Source organism: Triticum aestivum, chromosome 5B (assembly GCF_018294505.1).
Source record: "Triticum aestivum cultivar Chinese Spring chromosome 5B, IWGSC CS RefSeq v2.1, whole genome shotgun sequence".
In the NCBI taxonomy this organism is placed as follows: Eukaryota; Viridiplantae; Streptophyta; class Magnoliopsida; order Poales; family Poaceae; genus Triticum; species Triticum aestivum.
Genome location: NC_057807.1, coordinates 324,172,249 through 324,193,178, shown reverse-complemented (window position 1 = coordinate 324,193,178; position 20,930 = coordinate 324,172,249). Strand labels below are relative to the sequence as shown.

The following is a 20,930-nucleotide window of genomic DNA, read 5'->3' as shown; positions in this document are numbered from 1 at the left end:
TTTGGGGAAAATCATATTAGGATGACGTGGGGAGGCTGCAGTAGCAACGTTCGCGAGGGTTCTCCTGTTCGGCGTTCCGCATGACAGACAGGACAGTCATCCGAGCCGTACGTTCCACCACCGCCAAATCCGCCCTCCACCGAGAAAATTAAGCGTATGTTCGAGGAACGACGAAATAATGATCTAATGGAAATATTCAGAAGTATCCAAGCGATGGTTGGACAGAATGGAAATCAGCTCGTCCCTCACTCCAAGTTATATGATTTTCAAGGACTAAGCCTCCCAGTTTCAGTCAGGCTATTGATCCCTTGGATGCAGATGATTGGCTGAGAACTATGGAAAAGAAGCTTGAGGTTGCTCGAACTGACGATGAGGATAAGGTTCCGTTTGTAACACATTATCTAGAAGGCGTTGCTGCCATATGGTGGGAAAGTGAAAAGGCCTTAGAGACTGATAATGAAGCAATTACCTGGTCAAGATTCAAGGAGCAATTCCGGAAATATCACATCCCTGCGGGAATCATGAAGACTAAGCAACGTGAATTTCTTGCACTCCTCCAAGGAAGTCAGTCAGTGGGAGAATATTTGCAGAAATTTAATCACCTGTCACGCTACTCTCAATATGACGTAGCCACTGAAGAAAGGAAGATGGACATATTTCTTGGTGGATTAAACCCGCAACTTCGTTGTGCTCTCAGTGTGTTTGATTTTCCGGATTTCCAAACCCTGGTGAAGAAGGCTTTCATTCCTGAAAGGGAACACAAGCTTGCATCAGATAATAAGTCTGCTCATAACGATCACAAACGCAAGTTTGAGCCCAAAAAGGAAATGCAACCAGTGCAGAAGGTTCGTACCTGGCAGCCAACTCCTGTGGCATACCAGCCTAACTGGCAGCAAAATATTAAAAAGACCACCACCCAAGTCAAGAATGACGTGCTCAACCCAGTTCTGGAGAACCACCTATGCAATAATTCCTGTTACAGTTGTGGACAAACCGGGCATTATGCTAAGCACTGTCCCAAGAACAACCGGACCAATGTTATGTTCAAGCCACAAGTCCATTATTTGGAGGCAGGACCAAGTCAGCACGACTTCACGGGATACGTGCATCACATTTCCGCTGATGAAACCCAAGAAAATCCCGAAGTCGTCATTGGTATGTTCCCTGTTAATGACATACCTGCAGTAATTTTATTTGACTCTAGGGCTTCCCACTCTTTTATTTCTCGAAGTTTTGTTGCCCAAAACAAATTTCCTTGTTTGCTTCTGGGCAAGAATATGCTGGTACAAACCCCGGGATCCCTTATCAGAAGCAATTTAGTCTGCCGCAATCTGGAAGTCAGTATCAACAGAATCCGGTTTCCAACGTCTTTGATACTTATTGAGTCTGATAAATTGGATGTTATCTTGGGTATGAATTGGCTGACTCAGTACCAAGTATGCATAAATTGCGCGACCCGAGAAGTCAACTTGACCGGCCAAGATGGGCAAACTACAAAGTTTATTGCTCGTAGGAGCATACCCTCTAAGGAAATGGTCTTTACAGCAATAATGGAGATGGAATTAATTCCGGTGGTCAGTGAGTTTCCTGATGTATTCCCAGAAGAACTGCCAGGCATGCCACCTGATCGAGAGCTTGAGTTTGCAATTGAACTTGTGCCCGGAACCACCCCAATACACAAGAAATATTATCGAATGCCGTGATCCGAATTAGTAGAGCTAAAGAAATAGCTTGATGAAATGCTCCAAAAAGGGTATATCCGCCCCAGCTCCTCACCATGGGGATCGCCTGCTATTTTTGTGGACAAGAAAGATGGCAGCCTCCGCATGTGTGTAGATTACAGTCAGCTGAATGATGTCACGATCAAAAACAAATACCCTCTACCAAGAATTGATGATTTGTTTGATCAGCTCAGTGGAGCTAAGGTATTCTCAAAGATTGATTTGCGGACTCGATACTATCAACTCAAAATTAAAAGGGAGGATATTCCCAAGACAACATTCACTACTCGCTACGGTCTCTATGAATACACAATCATGTCCTTCGGACTCACCAACTCCCCCACCTTCTTCATGCACATGATGAATAAAGTATTCATGGATTTCCTTGATAAGTTCGTGGTCGTCTTCATCGATGATATACTTATTTACTCAAGAAGTGAAGAAGAGCATAAGGAACACCTCCGAGCAGTGTTACAATGACTCCGTGAGCACCAGTTGTACGGCAAATTCAGTAAATGCGAGTTTTGGCTCAAGCAAGTTGGATTCCTCAGGCATGTGCTATCCGCGGAAGGTATAGCCGTGGACCCAAGCAAGGTGAAAGATGTGCTCGACTGGTTGCCACCCACCACCGTATCTCAGATCCGGAGCTTTCTTGGATTAGCCGGATACTACTGCCGTTTCATTGAAGGGTTCTCCAAGATTGCTAAGCCCATGATGGAGCTCCTCAAAAAGGATAAGAAGTTTGAATGGACTTTGGACTGTGAGAAAAGTTTCACTGAGTTGAAGAAACGTTTGACAACTGCGCCAGTATTAACACTTCCTGATATCTACCGTAGTTTCGACGTATACTGCGACGCTTCCCGGCAAGGGCTAGGATGCGTACTTATGCAAGATGGCAAGGTAGTAGCTTATGCCTCGCGGTAGCTATGGCCCCATGAAGGGAATTACCCCGCTCATGATTTGGAATTGGCCGCGTTAGTCCATGCTTTGAAAATTTGGAGACACTACCTCATCGGAAAAAGGTGCCAAATTTTCACCGATCACAAAAGTCTCAAATATATATTTACTCAGCCAGACTTAAATCTCTGTCAACGAAGATGGCTTGAGTTGGTCAAGGATTACGACCTTGGAATAAATTACCATCCGGGTAAGGCCAACGTGGTTGCCGATGCTCTCAGTCGAAAACCCGTCAGTTTAAACGTCATGTTGGAATCTTTGCCTTCCGATCTTAAAGAGGAGATAGCTCAGCTCAACCTGGTCATATGCGAGGCTGGCCTTGCCAATATTCTGAAGGTTACCCCGACTCTTAAGGAAGAAATCTGCAGAGCCCAGTCAGGCGATGTCGATCTGCAGAAACATATCAAGTTTTCTGATTTCTTGGAGGATCAATACGGTACCCTCCGATTCAGGGGAAGGATTTGTGTGCCTAATCAAGCTGCTCTGAAGCAGAAAATTTTGTCAGAAGCCCACGAATCCTCGTATTCAATCCACCCGGGAGGAACAAAAATGTATGAAGACCTTCGACAAATATTCTGGTGGGATGGAATGAAGAAAGACATTGCTTATTTCGTAGCCTGTTGCGACATATGCAACAAAGTAAAGGCAGAACATCAGAAACCAGCAGGACTTCTCCAACCACTGCCCTATCACAATGGAAATGGGACGATGTCTGCATGGATTTCATCATAGGACTATCTAAGACCCAACGAGGCAATAATGCAATCTGGGTCATAGTAGACACATTAACCAAGGTGGCCCACTTCCTCCCCATCAGGACCTCATACCGAGCAGACGAACTCCCGCGACTATATGCATCCAGAATTATCAGTCCACATGGAGTTCCCCGAACCATCACTTCTGATCGAGGTTCGCTTTTCACCTCCGCTTTTTGGTCCCGTCTCCATCAGGCCCTCGGGACAGAGTTGAAATACAGTACCGCTTATCATCCTCAGACGGATGGGCAGACAGAAAGAGTAAATCAGATACTCGAAGATATGCTCCGAGCCTGTGTTTTAGCCCAAGGATCACAATGGGAAGATTGCTTACCGTACGCCGAGTTCTCGTATAACAATGGGTTCCAGACCAGTTTAAGGATATCACCATATGAAGCCTTGTATGGCCATAAGTGCCGCACTCCATTAAATTGGTCTCAAACCGGTGATAGCCGTATTTTCGGAACAGATCTCATGCTGGAAGCCGAAAAGCAAGTCAAGGAGATCCGAGACAGATTGCAATTGGCCAAATCGCGACAGAAAAGTTATTACGATGCAAAGCACCGACAGATCAGCTTTGAACCCGGAGAAAATGTCTACCTTCGAATCACACCTATGAAAGGAATAAAAAGGTTTCAAACCCGTGGAAAATTGGCACTCAGGTTTATCGGTCCATTTCCCGTTATGACACGAGTAGGTGCGTGGCATATCAGTTGGAATTGCCCCCTGAGCTGTCAGACGTGCACAACGTGTTCCATGTTTCCGAACTACGACGATGCATATCACCGCCCGAGAAAAAGACAGATTTGACATAAATAGAGCTGGCAAAGGACTTGACCTACGAAGAGAGGCCAGTGAAAAATTTGGATCAGATGGAAAGGGTCACTCGCAGTAAATCATGGAAGTTTTACAAGGTCCAATGGATGCATCATACCGAGTCAGAATCAACCTGGGAATCAGAAGAATTTCTAAGGGCATGCTATCCAGAATGGTTTTCCCAAGCAACCGAATCTCGAGCATGAGATTCGTTCTAAGTGGGGGAGGTTTGTGACAGCCTGGTTTTTGCCCTCTTCTTCTTTGCTTGATTTTCAGCTGAGTTGGTTTTGAATTTGGAGTTCTGAATCATTTCATTTGGACTTAACCACTTGGATACCCCCTTGAATTTCACCCAAGTGTTCCCTCTCCTCCTCTCAACCATCATTTCACCCTGGCCAACCCAAAAATATTGTTGGGAATATTTTTCTTAAATGAAAAATATTCATTTTGGCCTCCTTAACCCTAGCTAACTCTTTGAGCTCCAAAGCAACCCCATTTTTTCTTGCCCCAAAAATCCTGAGAAAAATCCCAATTATTCTTTGGACCCTAGGGCACCTTTCTGAGCAAAAATATTTCACCACTCTTTGGAATATTTTGGCTACAGAAAATAAAATCACTTCTGGGTAGAAATGGTAGTTTCAACGACAACTACCTTTTTACTAGCTCCATCATAGCTGGTTTTCCATGTGCCTATTCACCTTAGTAAGAGATAGTAAAACCCCAAAGCTCAACCCTTGAAGCCCTGTGGTTTGATCATAGTAACTCTCCAAAGTTACTAACCAGTAACTTGTCAGCAGCACAAGTTTACTTCTACTCCACCTGGAACTTAACCAAACCGTGGTAACAACTCATTTTACTAGGGACTACACGCCAGACATCCTTGTTAGTGCGTAGGGTGGCCTGATGTCACAGTTCATGCGGTGACCGCGTTTGTTCGAGCGTGCTGGCATGCAATCTGCGTGCTCTGCGCGTTGCCAGTGCCTCTATGGAGCGCGTGCTCGCTGCCCAGCTAGCCAGAGCGTGCTGCACCTCGCCACCATCCTCGTCTCCACCTCCATAACTCCTCCCTGCCGCTCCCCGACGCCGGAGCTCGCCGCAGCGAGCACGAGCATGGTCCGGCCAACGGCATAGTGCGCGTGCACTGTGTTCATCTCTTTCCCCCTCGTTCATGTGCTCGTTCACGCCCTCGCATAGTTCCTGTGTGACCTCCTTGTCTTCTCCCTCTCTCTCTCTGGCGCCATTCGTCGCCGGGCGCCGTGGACATGTGTCCTCCGGCGGAGCCCGAGCCCTCCTTGTCGCCCCGCATATAAAAGCAGCCTCTTGGAGCACCACTCGCTACTCCCACTCCCTCCTAGAACCAGTAGAAGCCACAGCCCGGCCGGGCAGGCCGCGGGCTGCCGTCCCAGAGCCGAGCTCGCCAGTGATCCCCTCTGGATCATTCCCGCAGCTCCGGCCCCTCCCAAGCCAAGGCGACCCCGCCAGGGCCTCCGCCTCTCCTTCGTGAAGCCAACTCACCCCCCCCTGGAGCCCCTGGAGCCGCCCAAGCCGTCGTCTTCTTCCTCTTTGGCAACCTCCGTCCTCTGCCTCCACTGGAGAGGTCAAATCCGACGCCGTCCGATCACCGTTGGCGAAGCTACGGGTACGAGCAGGTGCGCAATCATCTTCTCAATCGATCCCTCCCTCTCGTTTGACTCCAAGAAGCCTCATCGCTGGCGTGAGCTCCGGCGAAATGCCGTCTCCCTCTGTTTCCCTCTCCCCTCCCTCCGGCCTGACTAGCAGGGCCCGCTAGTCAGCCACTCATTACGTGCGCGAAGCGGTATGAGTGGTGGCGCCCCGGGAGTTTACGTGTTCGACGTCACACCCCCCCTGGCTGTTTATTATTTAGTTCAAAATTCATTTAAATTCTAGTAGCATTCAAACAGCCACAACTTTTTACCTAAAAGTCCAAATGCATTGATTCTTTTTGCATTATGTTCTTTGACCAAAAATCTAACAGCACCCAAGAGATGGGATTTTTCCTTGCTTTCTGGATTTTTTGGTGAATTTCAGAAGGTTTCTTGATATTTTCTTTTTGTGGTTTTGATTATTTTCAGAAGAGACAGCTTGTCTTGAGGATCACCAAGAGCTTTGTGAACCTCATCAGCACTAAGGCAAGCCACAGTGACATTTTCATAGTGCCACTTCAATATTTGTGATTTTTCTACTTGAACTTATGAATATTTATGAATTTAAATTAGTTATATAATGCTTATATTCTGTTAAATGTCTGTCATGTTAAAATACTTGAACTACAAAATGTTTGAGGTAAATGTTGTTGGTATGTTAAAGAGAACTTAGCTGCAAGTGATGAATATATGATATGGTCATAGAGTATGATAATTAGTTATGCTATTATTTTTGCATGATGAAAAGTAATGAGATTGCTAGAAATGATTCTGGTATAAGTGAGATGTGATCTTATCCAGAGTAAAAGCATGAGTTGATAATGGCTCCGTAGGAGCGTGGTTGGTTCAGTTGTTTGCATGGTTATGTGATGCATATATTAAGTGATGCATAGTATGGCATTATGACACCGGTTACTTTCACATTAAGTTGAACCTGATTAATAACTCAACTTGAATATGTTGGTGACCGGGTCATGGTGCCGCTGAAACGAGTATTTCCCAGTGCAACCACATTTGCCGGTATGGGACGGTCTTAATGCATTTCATTGTCGTGCCTCTGGTCGGTGCCTCCATTTAGCGAAGGTTAAGGGTGTGTTGTACCCTGGCCCGGTAGGCAAGCATAACCTTGTGAGCCCGTTGTAAGTTAATTTTGCTACCGGATCCTAGAGTGGATCGTGGCCACAACGGTGGTCGAGGTGTCTGGAGGTAGACACTGGGCCACCCAGGACTAGCCCGATGGGGTCTGAGTCGGAATGGTCGGGAGAGTGTCATGATAGTGAAATGGTTTCGTCGGAATGCTGTTGGTCCACCTGAATGGGAGTGCAAGGCCATGGGTTCCGTAGTGTGGGTACAGTGTACTAACCTCTGCAGAGTGTTTTTAATCTATCGATAGCCGAGTCCACGGTTATGAACACGCTCGAAAGTAGGGTACACCATGGGTCAACACTTAATAAAATATGCACACTAAAATTGTACTAAGGATGGCAGAGAGGCCATCGTGTTGAGTTTGGCCATGAGTTGGTCGGGTTATGATCGCCGTAAGGATCACGGGCCAAGAGTTGGTCGGGTTGTGATCGCCGTAAGGATCATAGGCCATGAATTGGTCGGGTGGTGATCGCCGAAAGGATCACACGGGTGTTATCGAAGTTATCATGTTTGTGGTCTGGAAATGATCACGTCCGGTAAGAAGTACCAGTTGAGCATAGTCACAGCATATTAGATGTATGGTTGCATTGTTGCTTAAATGGTTAAATATCCTGATATTGTTTGTCATTATGTTTATGCTTATTGTGAGCTTGCAAGTACATTCAATGTACTGACCTGACGTGTCATGCTAGATTTCAGGAAGTCTCATTGGAAAGGAGTGTTGTCCGAGTCTAGTCCGTGTCCACAGCGGTGTCCTTGTGCTATGGAGTCCCGCTACGACGTTGTTCCGTTGCTGAGTAGTTGTCAAGATTGAGGCCCCCTTGATGTTCACTAAATAATGTACATATTGTTCAGCCGCACCGTGTGTGCCGCTTGGCCTCACTAACTGTTGTAATATAAGCTATGCTCCGCTAGCATGAATAAAGCGGTTGATTTTCTGTACCATGTTGTGTGTTGCCAGAAGACAAGATCTCTGGGCTGGCAATGCAAGGTCAATCGGTCGCTCTGAGCCGGGGTGCCACATGCACAATGCTCCCCGAGTGGAACTCTTCTCAGAAGCCGAAGCAGAACAGGCACACCAAGACGCAGTTGATCTCATGGAGGAGGAACATGAGATGGCTCTGATCTGGTCAACCATCTATCAATAAGATTTGTGTCATTTCCACGCTCGTAATGTCAGAGGTCGAGCATTCCAGGAAGGAGACTTGTGCTCTGAGTGAATCAGAAACGGCCTCACAAGCTCGCTCCAGCCTGGGAAGGTCCCTTCATCATCACCAAGGTACTTCACAACGGAGCGTACCACCTCTACAACGTAGCCAAGAAAATCGACGAGCCACGCACGTGGAACGCAAAGCTGCTTCGCCCTTTCTATACCTAAACCGCTCGGATTGACGAGTTGTAATAAGAGTCCTTCAATTTGCTTACCAAAGACAACATTTTTGCAGTATCTTAATGATTGATTTCCCATAATCATTTGCGTCCAAATCCCCTAGTGGGTGCCTTAGCCGCGAACCTGATTCGCCCAAGTTAAAAAACACTCCAAGTGGAGAGCAATCCTCCCACTCGGGGGCTTAGCTGCGACCCCGTACTCGCCTAACTTAAAAAACATTCAGAGTGGAGAGCAACCCTCCCACTCGGAGGCTTAGCTGCGACCCCGTACTCGCCTAAGTTAAAAAACATTCCGAGTGGAGAGCAATCCTCCCACTCGGAGGCTTAGCTGCGACCCCGTACTCGCCTAAGTTAAAAAACATTCCGAGTGGAGAGCAATCCTCCCACTCGGAGCCTTAGTTGTGACCCCGTACTCGCCTAAGTTAAAAAACATTCCAAGTGGAGAGCAATCCTCCCACTCGGAGGCTTAGCTGTGACCCCGTACTCGCCTAAGTTAAAAAAACATTCCGAGTGGAGAGAAATCCTCCCACTCAGAGGCTTAGCTGCGACCCCGTACTCGCCTAAGTTAAAAAACACTCCGAGTGGAGAGAAATCCTCCCACTCGGGGGCTTAACTGCGACCCCGTACTCGCCTAAGTTAAATAACATTCCAAGTGGAGAGCGATCCTCCCACTCGGGGGCTTAGCTGCGACCCTGTACCCGCCTAAGTTAAAAAACATTCCGAGTAGAGAGCAATCCTCCCACTCGGAGGCTTAGCTGCGACCCCGTACTCGCCTAAGTTAAAAAAATATTCCAAATGGAGAGCAATCCTCCCACTCGGGGGCTTAGCTGCGACCTCGTACTCGCCTAAGTTAAAAACCATTCCGAGTGGAGAGCAATCCTCCCACTAGGGGGCTTAGCTGCGACCCCGTACTCGCCTAAGTTAAAAACCATTCCAAGTGGAGAGCAATCCTCCCACTCGGGGCTTAGCCGCGACTCCGTACTCGCCTAAGTTAAAAACCATTCCGAGTGGAGAGCAATAATCCCACTCGGGGGGCTTAGCCGCGACTCCGTACTCGCCTAAGTTAAAAACCACTCCGAGTGGAGAGCAATCCTCCCACTCGGGGGCTTAGCCGCGACCCCGTACTCGCCTAAGACACAAGGATCCTCTGAGCTGCATCACAAATACAACGTATGCTCCATCCCGATCCGCAGGGACGACGAGGTGCCAATCGAGCACGTCATCTGAGCTGCATCACAAGTACAACATACGTTCCATCCCGATCTACAAGGACGACGAGGTGCCAATCAAGAACGTTGTCTGAGCTGCGTCACAAGAACAACCTCCGTTCCGAGTGGGAGGTTAAGTTCCGCACGGAATAAGGAAAAGATCCAAAAGTGGTAAAGGCAAAGCCGCCGTATTCAAAGAAAAACCAAGTTCAGATAAACTCCGCAAAAGTTCAGAACCACAACGGGCAGAAGTACTCAGGCATCAGGCCTAAAAGAGTTTAACGGTTACAAAACCACTCGGCATTCCGTGGCAAATAAAGGTGGGACATAATGTTTGTTCACTCGGTAGGAGGAGGACTTGCTGGCTCGATGAAGCTGTCAAGGTCAATGCTGTCTGCGATACGAGTAGCGGCGTCGATGAAGGTGTCCATGAAAGACTGGAAGTTGAGCTTCTTGGTGTTGGCAACCTTGAGAGCCGCTAGCTTGTCTTCTCTGACATCCTTGCAGTGGACTCAGACCAACGACAGAGCCACATCGGTGCCACAGCGAGCAGACGACTTCTTCCACTCTTACACTTGACCAGGGATTTCATTCAATCGAGTCATTAGAGACTCGAGGTCATTTTGGAATTCTGCTCGGGGCCCGAGCTCAGTGTCAATCTGCGACATTGCCACCTTCAGACGAGTAAGATAATCCACAGCACTGTCCAGACGAGACTCCAATCGCAGCATGTTCATCACGACATCATCCTTGACGGGAGAGTTTATGGGGTCAAGATCTGTCTCGATCCGCCCAGTCTCTGCTTCGAAGTCTTGATAGAGTTCTGCACAGTCAGAACGGCGATGAGTCGGCAGTTAAACAATGAGTCGACGATCGCAAATCAGTCGGACGAGAGGAAGTACCTTCAAGCTTCAGGCCAGTTTCTCAGCAAGCCTTCCCAGATAAGCTTCCAGTTCGCCCTTCTTCACCGTGAGATCTCCAACCTTGTCAGTCAAGGCCTCCTTGCCCTTCTTCAGCCTCGTAACCTCCTTGTTGGCTTCAGTAACAGCAGTCTTCAGCTTGGAGTTCTCCTCTTCCAACTTGCCTACTGAGGCCAGCTTCTTATCGGCAAGTGTTGTTTTCTCTCGTGCATCCTTCTGTGCTGCGGCAAGGTCTTGATCCTTCTTCTCCAGAGCCTGCTTCATTTTCTCTAAAGAAATAACATTCTTTAGTCGAGCTTGGAGTTGATAGTTTTCACTATGCACATCTGTTCGAGTGGAGTCACTCGGTTCAAGAGACTAAAAGGAAAAAAGTCATAAGGTGGACAGTCAACGAATTATTACCTCCCATGGTAGCTGCTTCTTCCTGGGCCTTCTAGAGATTCTTCTTGGCCATCTCCAGATCAAAGTTGAGGCTGATATGTTTCCTCTCCAATTCAGCAAATTGGGCTCCAGGATCACAAGATTTCTGCGGTCAGCAAATAAGATGTGTTAGTCGACAGAAACAAAGGTCAATCACAGCGAAAATTGCTCTAGGACTACTGCCAAATCAAACATTCAACAGTAGTCTCGGGGACTACATCCAGTGGGTGCACTTGGCGTGCCCCCACTGGTTCAGAGATACACTCGACTCAACTTGGTCGACTCAAATAGAAGAGCTATTCAACTCTAAGTTAAAGCACCCAATGGGTGATTGGATGCAAAATGCAGATTCATGATAGATGCACATAAAAGGTTCCAAAACACTCATCCAGGGACATCTTACGGATAGTGAAGCAGCAACTACAACTACTATATCATAGCAAGGCAAAAATCAAATTGAATGATCAGTCGGAAATCAACTGACCTTGACATTAACGTGCAGAGCAGAGCTGGCATTGTAGGCAGTCTGGCTGGCCTCGTGCACCACCTTCATCTGCTCCATCATAAGGTTTGCTTGGAGTATGGCTTCCTTGGCGGCACCCGTCGAGTCATCTGGAGTGTGATGTGCAGCAAAGAGCGATGATGGCAGTACAGTCGGAGCAATCATAGGATCTGAAGCATGGAGCTGTAGGAGAAGCAGAGACTTGAGCAATCGACGCCGAGGGACGGTCAGTCAACACAGGATTGGCAAAAGAAATAGTGGCCCGAGCCGGATCTCCGTACCGCTGGACCACCACCTCCGGTGCTGATGTCGACTGAGGCTCTTGGCCTACAGTCGTCCTCCTGCTCGAAGCCCTGCCCTTCCTTCCCGCATTCTTCTGAGGCGCTTCTTCATCGTCGTCTAGAAGTTCAATGACGTCTCGTGGGGCTACACAAAATGCAACCATAGAGGCTCAATCGACCAACAATTCATTCGGCAAAACAAGCACAAGATTGCAGGATCATACCAGCTTTGGAAGTAGCCACATCTTCAGTCTCCTCATCATCTTGAGCCTTGTCAATATCCATGGAAGTCCCGGAAGTTGCAGCACTGAAAAATTCATAACTCACTCGGTCAGAACAGAAGTATGAGTCGGTAGGAAAACACAGAAAGACAGGACACTCACGCAGAAGCGATGGGAACATCCATCTTGATCTTGGGCAAGGTCTTCCAAGACTTTGAAGGGGCAACCTTGGGCTTCTTGGCGACCTTTTCGGACGGCTCCGGAGTCGAAGTCCGAGTGCGCTTGTGCACTTGCGGGCTCGGAGCCACAGCCTTGTTGCGCCCGCCCGTTGGATCATGAGATTGCTTGGATCGGCGCTCTATGCGAGGGGGTGAGTCGACCTCCTCTTCTTCGTCGTCCGACTCATCACTCTCTACTTCATCTTCATCGTCAGGAGATTGCCAGTCGGCGCTCTCTTCTGCGCTATCCACTCCCTCCTAGACTTGCTCCTAGGCTTGCTCCCCGTTCGGCATCGAATACATCTCAGTGTAAACCTGCAAGGCAAAAAGTTAATCAAACATTAGTCGGATTCAAAGACAGTTGCAAGACAGAATGAAGTACACTCGGTAATAAGGGTCGGACCTTGTCCGGCTGGTTGTCGGCATCGAATGGATCGACTCTCCTGGCCCCCCTGGGGTTATCTTTGTTTCCGGTAATGCTCTTCAGCCACAGGGCCACCGTCTCGTCGGGGACCTCCTCTGGGTGGACCCGAGCGGTGTCATTGGAGCCCGAGTACATCCACATCGAGTGGTCATGGGCTTGGGGCGGCTGGATGCGTCGACTGAGAAACACTTCCAATAAATCCATGCCAGTTACACCCTGACGGACCAACTGAACTACCCTCTCGACCAACATGTTCTTCTCTACTTTCTCTGTTGTGGCCACAATCAGTGAAGAAGGTTGCTGGAATCGATCTAGGGTAAAGGGAGGAAGACCGGTCGACTGACCGAGGGTCGCAATGTCCTGGCAGTAGAACCAGGTCGACTGCGAGCCCCTAACCGACTCAGGAAGTGTCATAGGGGGAAAAGTGCTCCTCTTCCTCATCTGAATCCCTAAACCCCCGCACATTTGGATCACATGCATCCTCTCGTCACTCGGATTTGCCTTCTTCATGGTTTGGGAACGGACTGTGAAAATATGTTTGAAGAGACCCCGGTGCGGTCGACAACCCAAGAAGTTTCCGCACATAGAAACGAATGCAGCAAGATATGTGATGGTGTTGGGAGAGAAATGGTGAAGCTGAGCACCGAAAAAGTTCATAAAATCCCGGAAGAAAGGATGCGGGGGAAGGGAGAAACCACGGTCGACATGGGTGGCAAGGAGGACGCACTCACCCGCCCGCGGCTGAGGCTCTATCTCGTCCCCCGGCAGCCCCAAAGTCCCGACAGCTGTCAAGCCCGTGGCGGCCAGATCTTCCAGATCCTCTGGCCAGAGCGTGGATCGGATCCAGTCTCCCTGGATCCAACCAGGCGGCAACCCGGACCTCGACGACGATCCCCGGTTCGTTTTCTTGCCCTTCGCCGTCGCTGTCGCTTTCTTCGCGCGCTCCAGTGCCGCCATCTTATCCTTCACCATTATGACGGGCTGCACACTGGCGGAGCGGCGGCGTCGAGGGCGAAAGAGGACGCGGTGGAGAAGCAAAGGAAGAAGGAGAATGGGAACGCACTGTGCAAATGCATCGGCCTCGACGCCTTTTATGGGCCTACTTCCGAGTGGCTGACGCGTGGGCCCAAGCGATCCTGTCAAATCCCGCAACAGTCGTGCACCGGATATGTGGCGAAAAAGGTGGCGTGGAAATCGAGGCACCCCTGTCTATCCGTCCCGTTTACTGCGGCGCGCCCCGCCTTGCGCGCTTCCCCAAATTTTCGAATCCCGTGAGATCCGGAAACCGCAGTAACCAATCACGCCGAAGATTTCACACCATATTAGCACTCGAAGATTGCCAGCATAAGTTCACTCGACGACCTCTGAATCGATCAAGGCGACTGAAATGAAGCCGAAGTTTCAGCATGGACCTTGAACTCCGTATGAATGCTTGTGAAGCACAAGAGTCAAGGCAGGGTCAACTTTAACTTTCCTTTCACTCGGACCTCAATCCATTCGGGGGGTAATGACGATGCCATAGACCTAGGGTAGGGTCATAGACCTGACCTATACGCCCTACCCAAGGTCACTACCCTAGAAGCAAGGACATTCAAAGTATAGCAAAGAATACTGATTGAAGCCATCATGTGCAATCCGCTCGACCAGTCGTCTCACTCGGATACCCCCAATTTCACTCGACCTGGATGAAGTCATTCGACCATATAAGAAACCACTCGGAGTACAAAGACCTAGAATCACTCAGGATGGCAATGGCCAGGCGTTCACTCTGTAGTCTTAAAGATCACTAATAACACTTTATAGCTGGCGTTACCAGTAATGCCCCTATCTTAATGCACATTGAACCCCTGTAACGAAGGACGGCTGGGGTCCTGACGCACTCTATATAAGCCTCTGGGACAAGGGTTCGCATCCCTTGTAACACACACCCATATTCCAGTCTACCGCCTCAGGGCACCAAGACGTAAGGCTTTACCTCCTCCGAGAAGGGCCTGAACTCGTAAACTCATGTGTATAACCTCGCCGTAGCTAGGGCCTTGCCTCCTCATACGTACCCCCTACTCTTACTGTCAGACTTAGTACCACGACAAGTGGTTTCACCCAATCCATGCGGGTATTATCCCCAATAATCCCCTCAAAAACTCTAGTACTCCCTCCGTCCCGAAATTCTTGTCTTAGATTTGTTTAGATACGGATGTACCTAATACTAAAATGTGACTTGATGCATCCGTATTTAGACAAATATAAGACAAGAATTTTGAAACGGAGGGAGTACCAAACAAGGCCTCAGCATTTCGGCAGAATCCATCATTAAATTAAGCTGTTGGGAATCAAGTGAAGGGCCGCCCTCTTATTCCGAAAGAATTACTGCAACAAACATACATTCAGCAGACCAGCCAGTTCCACATGACACGACACAGCACACATGCTCATTCTACTCCACTACGCTATGAGTGACAGTAGTATCATGCGCGTATGAGCACGTCAGACCATGAACTGGTGCAGAATTTGATCATATATTTAGTTACAGAAACATGCCCCCAAAAAATGTAATAGTGCTATCTTTTGCTATGCCAGCGTACGTCCAAGACAGAGCGGGTTTCGTGTTGACTTCCGGTCTCACTTGGGCGAGGTTCCCAGTTCGTACATGGAAAGCCGGCAATCTTCATCCAAAACGATGTATAAATATAAACCTAAAAGAACCACAGTGCCACTATGATTGATCTCCTAGTTAAAATAGATGTCCACCTCCGGCGACCTGCGAAATTCCTCAGCCGTCCTGAAAAACAAACGGCAGCAAAGGTTGAACAGCCTGACCAACAAAGTATCACTCTAACGATACACAAATTTCCAGGCCAAGAGCTGAAGTATGCAAACGAATGCACTTTTATTTCTCTTTTAAGAGCACACAATGGTTATTATGTTTGTCTACAGACAATTTGGGTATGTTTAATTGTGGCCAACATATACCCTACCAATTTTTCGGTCATGCCCAAAAAATTGGTCTCTGTTTGAAACTTTGGATGGATGCCAAACTTTAAACATGCCAATGCTCCTTTTGCCTCTAGTGCATTTGTTCTTGCCAGCATAAGCCAAGCCATGGGCAAACAAAACCTTGACCAAACTGTTGCCAGACAAAATTTTGATATGTCAAACTTGGGCTCAAAGACTCAAACCAAACGCACCCTCCACCATTTCGTTTGTGGAATATGCAACTATGTACTGTAATACTGAATGAAACATCACTCGTTAGAAAATACTCCCTCCGTCCCAAAATAAGTGTCTCAATCTTAGTACAACTTTGTACTAAAGTTAGTACAAAGTTGAGACACTTATTCTGAGACGGAGGGAGTATGTGGCATGCAAATGAGGACATTAGAAGAAAAAAAACACTAGTGGGAATGTTAATACTCGTTGATGAGCTGAACCACTGTCTTCTTCCAAGTATTCACATTGAAGAAACAAAATAGGCATTCCTAACTCTGCACCATACTACTGATCCATGAAGACATCAAAGCCCAATTTTCTACTTGAAACGTCTATTATCGTTGGATCCCCATCCAGTGTATTCAAATGTTCCGTACTGTATCTGCCTACCAGGCTGAGTAGAAAGCGAACAGCGTGAGAATGATAAACCGGCACAAATTATTCTTACAACACAAAAACGAGAAAGGTGAGGCCATGATGGGAAGCTCAAGGGCAAGGAATCAGAGAGACTTATTGAAGATGAAGAAAAGGGCAAGGAATTTTTTTTATATGCAGCACAATTTAGCAGCTTCTAGCAAATAAATCAAATTAAATAGGAGATCAAGTGAGCACAAGGTAGGACACATTTGGAGGCAAACATTATGGCCAAACAATCACCAGGTTACAGGAACACAAACTACAGGGACAGTCGGTCTCTTTGACAAGAGTTTGTGGTTTGAAAGTGAGGTCCTCTTTAAAGGAAACGACTGTTGTTTGCTAATTACACTTTGCTTCATTTAATGGAAAATGCTTGATGTGGCATACTATATACGGCTGTGAATTTTCACACCAGATGATGTAATGCTACAGATTGAGGTAACCGATTAGAGGAAAGCTGAACATACGGAATTATTATTCAAATCTATAATGATCCACACATACTGGGTTACTAACTGGTTGAACAGAAAATAGCGAATGGTTATGACAGGTGAAAAAACTTACATGTGCATGTGAGTGATCGCAAAATCATATATGCTTCAAACGTTCTTATGAATATTATATAAGTCCATCAAAATCACACGTCAGTTCCACATTATGAAATTAACCTGTTTTTTCTTGGCATAAACTGTATAACAAATTTAGTGTAAGATCCCCACTTCAAGTTCAAATGAATTAATTGATATTTGGGAACTTCTTATATACCTTGTTACTTGTAGCCAACTTCCTTCATCAAGTGTCGATAGCTTCGCCCACGAATTACACGTTGCCATGAGAATGATATTGATTCTTGAAGGGTCAACTCTAGTCTCTGCTGAACAAGCCTTCGCATAACCACAAAAAAAGTGCCATAAGAAAAAAAAACATTTACAATACCACATAAGTTCAAGAACGCACCATCTAGCAAGACAACGCTGAATCCCACGTGTGATTGGTCGCACAAAGGATGGATCTCTCTGTTGATAAAGTAAGCCAACCTAGCAAACATCAAACATATAAGCATCCTATCATCAGGCCAATACTCCATCAGAGTTTGCAATGTAGGTGGTTTTAGACATTGACATGGCTTCCAAGGTGGCACTTTGACCATCTAAAATTGTTGATTCAAATGTATGCATTATAAAAAATATATTTGTATTTGATGATAGATCTGGTAATATCAATTTAGCTTTGTAGATGTTGCTGATGTTTTCTATTTCGATGGCCAAACCTAAAAATGTTCAACTGTCACAGATTCTACTATTGAGTATCTAATGTAAAATGATCAAAATACCTCCATCATGGCGACTGCTGCAGGATCATCCAATATTTCCAGGCTATCATCTGCTAGGTAATTCAACTACAAAACACACAAATAAGAACTCTAAAACTCTGGAAAACCACAAAATACATGATGTAAAATGAGAACTTCGCCTAGAGCTTTTGAATTTGAAGATATATTGTCTTATCATTTCAATCTAACTTTGTCACTTCCCCTATTATGTGACATCCATATTTTTGTTACTGTAGAAATGCAATTGCCTGGGTAGTAGAAGGAAAGTAATAGTTACCCCAAATTCTGTGTTTACATAAGACTGAACAAAATCCATCAGTTGAATCTTTGCCCACTTATAGCACATGTCAGGATTGTCAGCCCGTGGATGTCTCCAAGGCGCACCAAAAGACAATCTGTTCTCTGGTACTTTACCCTCGCGTACATCAGAAGCAAACTTCTGCACCATACTTAATGCTGTTTGCATTGCGGGATTCACAACAGATACCTGGTGAGCAGAAATGGAACAAAGGTCATGCTCGTTTACCTCTTATATTGGCTGCTTTCTCCTAGTTTCGATAATTAATGCAACAGTACACACTTTCGATAAAAGAGCAGATCTACGAACTAGAAATAACTAAAGCTTTCCAGGATGAGGAGAATGACATCTCATACAGCATAGGTGCTTCAGCTGTGATTAAAACATTTACTTACTTGCAAGTGTGCCAGGTATGTGTCAATAATTTCCTCAATGTTTGTGTCATGCAAAACCCTGCAATCAAATGGATATTAAACAACAATAGCAGTAACATGAAGTATGAACGCATGGCAGTGTCCAACAGACTGAGGTTGATGCTCTTAATATACTATGTTTGGAATCCTTAAAATATGATGAAACTCTGCCACTCAATAGACTTAACTGCAAACTATTAACCTGCTGAAGATTACTACCTCCATGAGGAAATAGATGATGTCTGCAATCACACTTCTTTAATTTTGACTGATGATATATAAAGAAAATATTCAGATTTGACATGCAAAACTAGTACTATTAGATTCGTCATTTTATAATATTAAAGTTAATCAGTTTCTTACTAAGATATTTGTGTGGGATGAGAAGTAACAGTCAAAGTTGTATGTTAGAGATTGCCCATGTCTGAAACGACATGGATTTAAGAACAGCGGAGTGTTATTTTTGAAAATAATAAGGCTCAAGGACTAAAGACTTCAAACACTTCCGTTGTAAGCGACAGTTTATAGAATTAATTGATAAAAGCGGTAATGCTACTTACTCTGGGTCATTCGCCTTTTGCTTTAGCATATATATCTCACATAATTGTCGTGGGTTTGGTCCAAGAAGCTCATCAACGACTTTCCACTATAACTTCAATAAACATCAGAAGGAAATTATGCACGCAGTTTGCACAACGGAGAAAAGAAATGGAATTAGCAAGTATAAAATCTTACTACCTCCTGTTCACTGAAGAACTCAGAAACCATATGCAGCTTAGCTTCTTGTGGTGTCCAACCAAACGTCTGTGGTATAAAGTAATCATGACTTTAGGAAAACGAGGAAAAAGAACAACTGTCCAAAAGTAAACTAAGCATACCTCACGAGAAATGAAGATATTAGGAAAACCAAAATCGACGAATGCTTGGGAAGAATAGTATCTGCAAAGATTTCAAAAGGAATATTAATTTTACCAATTTACATGGAGAGTGTTCTTAGCATTTGAATCAACAGATAAATTGTGCATTCGTAATGTGGATAGTACAACAAACCAACAAAGTAGGTCAGACCCTTATGCTAAGGCAATACAAATTTCTCAATCTTGTTGCAACTCGCAAGTCTTTGAGCATTCATTTAGTCTCTATGCATTCTATTCATTCCAAGTAATGCAACATTCATCAAACATAGCATGCAGAAAGAAACATGCAGGCAGACACTTACCCATCTGAGGTGGACATAATGACCGGTAAGCACTGTTCATTAGCACCGAGTGCTATCACCCTCCAAATGAAGCTGTCATGGTACACTGCTGCGGGTACCATTGTATCGTCCTCGCATGTCGCCTTCCTCAGGGCATCAACGTTGTTCAGCACCAGCTTTGGCTGCAAATCAACAATGTCATCACTGGCACACTGCCTCACATTGTCCTCATGAACCCTCGCACCAACTGAAATCACACAAAATTCTACCTGGAAAAAATCCTCCTCGGCTGCGCCTGACAACACATCCAGCAAGAGGCATGGCCAGTCTGTGGCCGAATTGGCCAGTGGACGGGAGAACCGGCCTGTCCTATTCATCTCCCGCACCGCCTCCTTCCTCCACCCCTCCTGCATCCCGAGAACTTCCTTGGCCACACGCAGCGCCGCCATGGCCTCCTGCATGTACGCCCTCTCCTCCATGGAGCAGTTCGTTGCCTCCCCCTCACCAATGCGGAAGGTGGGGTCGTCACCACGGGCCGAGGAGGTTGCAGCTAGGACAGCCCTTGCCCAGAGCACCGGAACCGAGTTAGTGCCCTGGCCGCGGCGGGAGGCAGGGCCCGCGAGGCGAGAGAGCACGGTGTGGAGGCCGTGGGACCGTGAGAGCGCGGCGAGCACGTCCTTGGAACCGACGGCACCTCGGAGTACTGCGGCGCGGGTGAGTTCCTCCAGCGCGGACTCGAGCCGGAGGCGGAGGGAGGGCAGGGAGGGGGGCGTGTCTGAGAGGAGAGACCAGGGCGCATGAGCAGGGGAACTGGGAGAGGGGTGGAGGAAGTCGACGAAGGCAGCGTAGTGCGGGGGCTCGGACCACTGAGGGAGGAGGCGGTTGAGGAGGAGCGTGGACTTGCCGACGCCGCGGGGGCCGTGGAGGAGCAGCGGCTGCGGCACGCGCGGGTGGAGGGCGTGGTTGTGGAGGACGGTCTCCATGACCGGCCGCGGGATCACACGCCACGGGCGGCCGCCTGCCCTGGCGGCGGCGGCAGCCATGGCGAGCGGCGGCGCGCGGAGGTGGTTGCAGGGTTCTGTGGGGTTTCCGGGGAGACGGGTGTGGTGGTGGTTGTGAACACGAATGGAGCGACAAAGAGAGTCAGATGGGATCGCGAAGTTCCGGGCCGGGCCAGGCCGGGCAGGAATAACACCAGGCCTGGTTATTTTCTTGTGTGGGGCGCCCTATGAAATAGGACCGCAATAGGCTAGTTAACGAGCGTTGAGCGCTCCTAACGATCGGTTCGCGAGCGCTTCGCGCGTGAAAGTGTCGCGCGCGGAGCGCTCCCGCAAAGGAAAAACAGCTGGCGCGGTTGGTTCTTGGTTTTTCCTTTTTGGTTTGTGGTTTCGTGCGTTTTGCAGTTTGACCCTCGAACTAACA

At 47.2% G+C, this 20,930-nt stretch overlaps 1 protein-coding gene across 3 annotated transcripts; it reads right to left on the bottom strand.

The window, feature by feature from the left end:
* Positions 1-14,963: 14,963 nt before the first annotated feature.
* LOC123111643 (uncharacterized) lies at positions 14,964-20,692 on the bottom strand. 3 transcript variants are annotated; one of them, XR_006454606.1, is made up of 12 exons: positions 19,778-20,691; positions 19,530-19,690; positions 19,189-19,249; positions 19,049-19,114; positions 18,871-18,956; positions 18,293-18,350; positions 17,877-18,086; positions 17,600-17,665; positions 17,224-17,303; positions 17,032-17,150; positions 16,831-16,954; positions 14,964-15,421 (listed from the first exon to the last, which is right to left on the bottom strand). XR_006454606.1 is itself a non-coding variant. In XM_044532470.1 (12 exons), the coding sequence occupies exons 1-10, from the start codon at positions 20,549-20,551 to the stop codon at positions 17,036-17,038; spliced, it is 1,677 nt and encodes a 558-aa protein (XP_044388405.1). In that variant the 5' UTR covers positions 20,552-20,692; the 3' UTR covers positions 14,964-15,421; positions 16,831-16,874; positions 17,032-17,035. The 3 variants fall into 3 exon arrangements, 2 of the variants coding, with proteins under 2 accessions (XP_044388405.1, XP_044388404.1); XM_044532470.1 differs by having other exon boundaries at positions 16,831-16,874; positions 19,778-20,692; XM_044532469.1 differs by lacking the exon at positions 16,831-16,954 and having other exon boundaries at positions 19,778-20,690.
* Between the last annotated feature and the right edge of the window lie 238 nt (positions 20,693-20,930).

Coding starts and splice junctions, on each gene's coding strand:
- LOC123111643 (XM_044532470.1), bottom strand. CDS start 20,551: ATGGCTGCCGCCGCCGCCAGGGCAGGCGGCCGCCCGTGGCGTGTGATC. Junction 19,691..19,777: donor CCGAGGAGGATTTTTTCCAG/GTAGAATTTTGT, acceptor GTTGATTTGCAG/CCAAAGCTGGTGCTGAACAA. Junction 17,304..17,599: donor CAGCAGTCGCCATGATGGAG/GTATTTTGATCA, acceptor GATGTTTGCTAG/GTTGGCTTACTTTATCAACA.